Here is a 2,857-nt window from a genome sequence, read left to right on the forward strand (position 1 = left end):
GACATAAACGAAAATGTAGATTAATAACAAAAACAAACATTAAAAAATGAAAACAAAAAATGAAGAAGAAAAATAAAATCAAACAAAAACGAAGAAAAGCCCAAAAAAGCAAAAAGAAAAAAGAAACACAAATGAACCAAAGAAAAAACGAAGAAACAAATTCAAAAAATAATGAAAAAATGGATACGAAAAAAGAAAATCAAGACAAAACAAAAGGAAAGAAACGGCTCGATCCGCTTCAAGTAGGGTGCGTCCCTTTACTTAGCACGAACTGTAAGATGACAAGCTGGCTGGGGCGCGAGCTTTCTTTGCTGGGCGGACAACGAAAGCACCAGCGACCAGGGCAAATCCAAGGAAGCGTGACAGAAAACGTACATGCGAATGTTAAAGATAGGAGAACATTTAATGGCTATAGACTTAGATGTGAGATAGCTATTTCACATCTAGATGTGAGATAGCTATTTCACATAATCTGATAAATGAATTGTACATCATCATGCAGCACGTGATCCAGTGCTACTGTACTAATCGGTCCAAGATCAACATGTAAGAAGTCTGTAAAAGTCCGTGTGTGCAGTATTATTGACGTGCATGGATGCACGGCACCTCGCCCACGTGAAGTTCGAAACCAAAGCCGCCGGGTCAACGAACGAACTCTTCGATCAGCTGTCGTCGTCGGCGGCGCTTTTCTTCCACTGCCTCGTTAGATCCGCCAGCGCGGTCCTGGACTCCCCGCCGTCGCCCAGCGCCTCCTCCGCCAGCCGCATGGCCGCTTGCGTCCGCTGCCGGAGCTCACTCCCGCCGTCCGACTCGATCAGCCACCGCACCTTCGCCGCCACCTCATTGGACTCGACGATCTTCTTGTCGTACCCTTCCATCGGCACGGCCAGCCGCATCTCCTCGACGAGGAATACTCTGTTCATGCGCTGCTCCGCGTACAGCGGCCACGCCAGCATCGGCACGCCCGCCGCGACGGCTTCCAGCACCGAGTTCCAGCCGCAGTGCGTCACGAAACCGCCGACGGCGCCGTGCGCCAGCACCTGCCGCTGCGGCGCCCAGGACATGACCACCAGGCCCCTGTCCTTGGTCCGCTTCAGGAAGCCTTCCGGGAAGAGCGTGTCCAGGTCGAGGCCGTCGTCGTCGCCGTCGGCCGGCGGCCGGCGCTCGGCGCCTGGCGGGGGCGGGCGCCGCACGACCCACAGGAACCGCTGCCCGCTCGCCTCCAGCCCCGCCGCCATCTCCTTGACCTGTTCCGCGCAGAACCGGCCCATGCTGCCGAAGCAGAGGAACACTACGCTGGCCTCGGGCTGGCCGTCGAGCCACGCGAGGCACTCGTGGCGCTTCGTCGTCCCGGTCTCCTCGTCGGGCTTTATCAGCGGCCCGATGCAGTACAGCGGCGGCGTTGGAAGCCCGGGCGGAGTACAGAGGCCGGAGATGATGGCGTCGACGGCGCGGGTTTCCAAGGAGCGGCAGCTGTTGACGAGGACGCCCCGTGAGTCGTTCATCCTTTTAGACAGCTCCAAGAAGTGCTTGTTGCTCAGGCTCTCGCGATCCATGACGGCCGCGGCGAGGTGATCCGCCGGGATCGGCGGCAGACCGGGGGAGTGCACGGGGTCGCCGCCCATGTCCCGGAAGCTGAGGCTGGTCCCCTCGTGGATGACGGGCTGGTAGAGACAGAGGGCGACGCTGGCGATGCAGGTGGTGAGGAAGAAGTAGCTGGGCACGCCGAGCTCGGTGCCGACGTCGAGGGCGGCGCTGCAGAAGAAGTCGATGAGGAGGGCGGCCGGGCGGGCGGAGCGGAGGAAGTCGCGCAGGTCCGGGTTGGAGGCGCGCGCGAGCTCGAAGACCCTTGCCTCGAAGCTGCTGCTGCAGGCGGCGGCCACGTCGGGGGCGAGCACGGCCGGGGGCAGGCAGTGGAAGGACATCTCCAGGTTGGCGGCGGCGACGCCGTCGAGGAACGACGTATCGCCCCCGCCGAGGAGGACGGTGACCTGGAGGCTCTGCGCCAGGAGCAGCTTGCCGAGCTCCACCGTGGGGACCAGGTGGCCCGCCATCCCCGGCGGCGCGTAGATGACGACGACCGGCTTCCTTGCGAGGTCGCCGTGGCCGTTCTGGGCCGTCATCTTGCGGGCGGCGAGAAGACGACGGACGGAGAGATATCAATGCGGACTTGGCGTGCCGAGGTGCACCGCTGCCTGGCGGAGTGGAGGAGAGAGTGGGATATTTGTACATGCTGGCGGCGTCCTTGGCACTTGGCAGCCGCGCGTGGCCGTTTGTGGAGCCACCGAGCCCGCCGTGGTAGGTGCGATGGCCGCGCAAATCAGTGGACAGACGTACATTGCCTCATCGGCGGGAAACATAAACACAGCCACATGTGACATGCCACAGCTCCGAGGTGGAGGATGCAGTCACAGTTGAGGTGGAGGCCAAGAGAGGTTAATTCAATGATGAAGTCATCATGGTTGCGCGAAGCTGGAAGCGCCCACACGAGGACGAATTTGATGTCTTGAATCTTTTGCGAAAATTGAGTCAGATCTGACGTTTGGTAAAATTTCGAGATTCGGTCATTTTTCCTACGGTCGGAGTTGATGACGGTAAGGTATAATGGCCTACCGCCAGGGACCCTAATGGTAGAAGACTTATCCACGTCAGCGCTGCTAAACGCTTGCTGCCTCAGCCGTCAACCCTACCGCTACCCTACCACCATCGACCTCCGAGGTGGAGGATGCAGGCACAGTTGAGGTGGAGGACAGGAGAGGTTAATTCAATCAAGGAATCGTGATTACGCGAAGCTGGAAGCCCGCCGACACGAGGACGAATCTGGTGTTTTCAATTTTTGTGAAAGTTGAGTCAGATC

The 2,857-nt window shown here is 58.7% G+C and overlaps 1 protein-coding gene across 1 annotated transcript; it reads right to left on the reverse strand.

Moving 5' to 3' along the window:
• Positions 1–365: 365 nt before the first annotated feature.
• On the reverse strand, positions 366–2,284 carry LOC123117354 (anthocyanidin 5,3-O-glucosyltransferase-like). The gene has a single exon (XM_044538124.1). It carries the CDS (start codon positions 2,121–2,123, stop codon positions 663–665), a length of 1,461 nt encoding a protein of 486 aa, XP_044394059.1. The 5' UTR covers positions 2,124–2,284; the 3' UTR covers positions 366–662.
• Positions 2,285–2,857: the final 573 nt, after the last annotated feature.

Source organism: Triticum aestivum, chromosome 5B (genome assembly GCF_018294505.1).
Source record: "Triticum aestivum cultivar Chinese Spring chromosome 5B, IWGSC CS RefSeq v2.1, whole genome shotgun sequence".
Taxonomy (NCBI): Eukaryota; Viridiplantae; Streptophyta; class Magnoliopsida; order Poales; family Poaceae; genus Triticum; species Triticum aestivum.

Bases quoted from the DNA above. Each gene is read 5' to 3' on its own strand.
- LOC123117354 (XM_044538124.1), bottom strand. From the start codon at position 2,123: ATGACGGCCCAGAACGGCCACGGCGACCTCGCAAGGAAGCCGGTCGTC.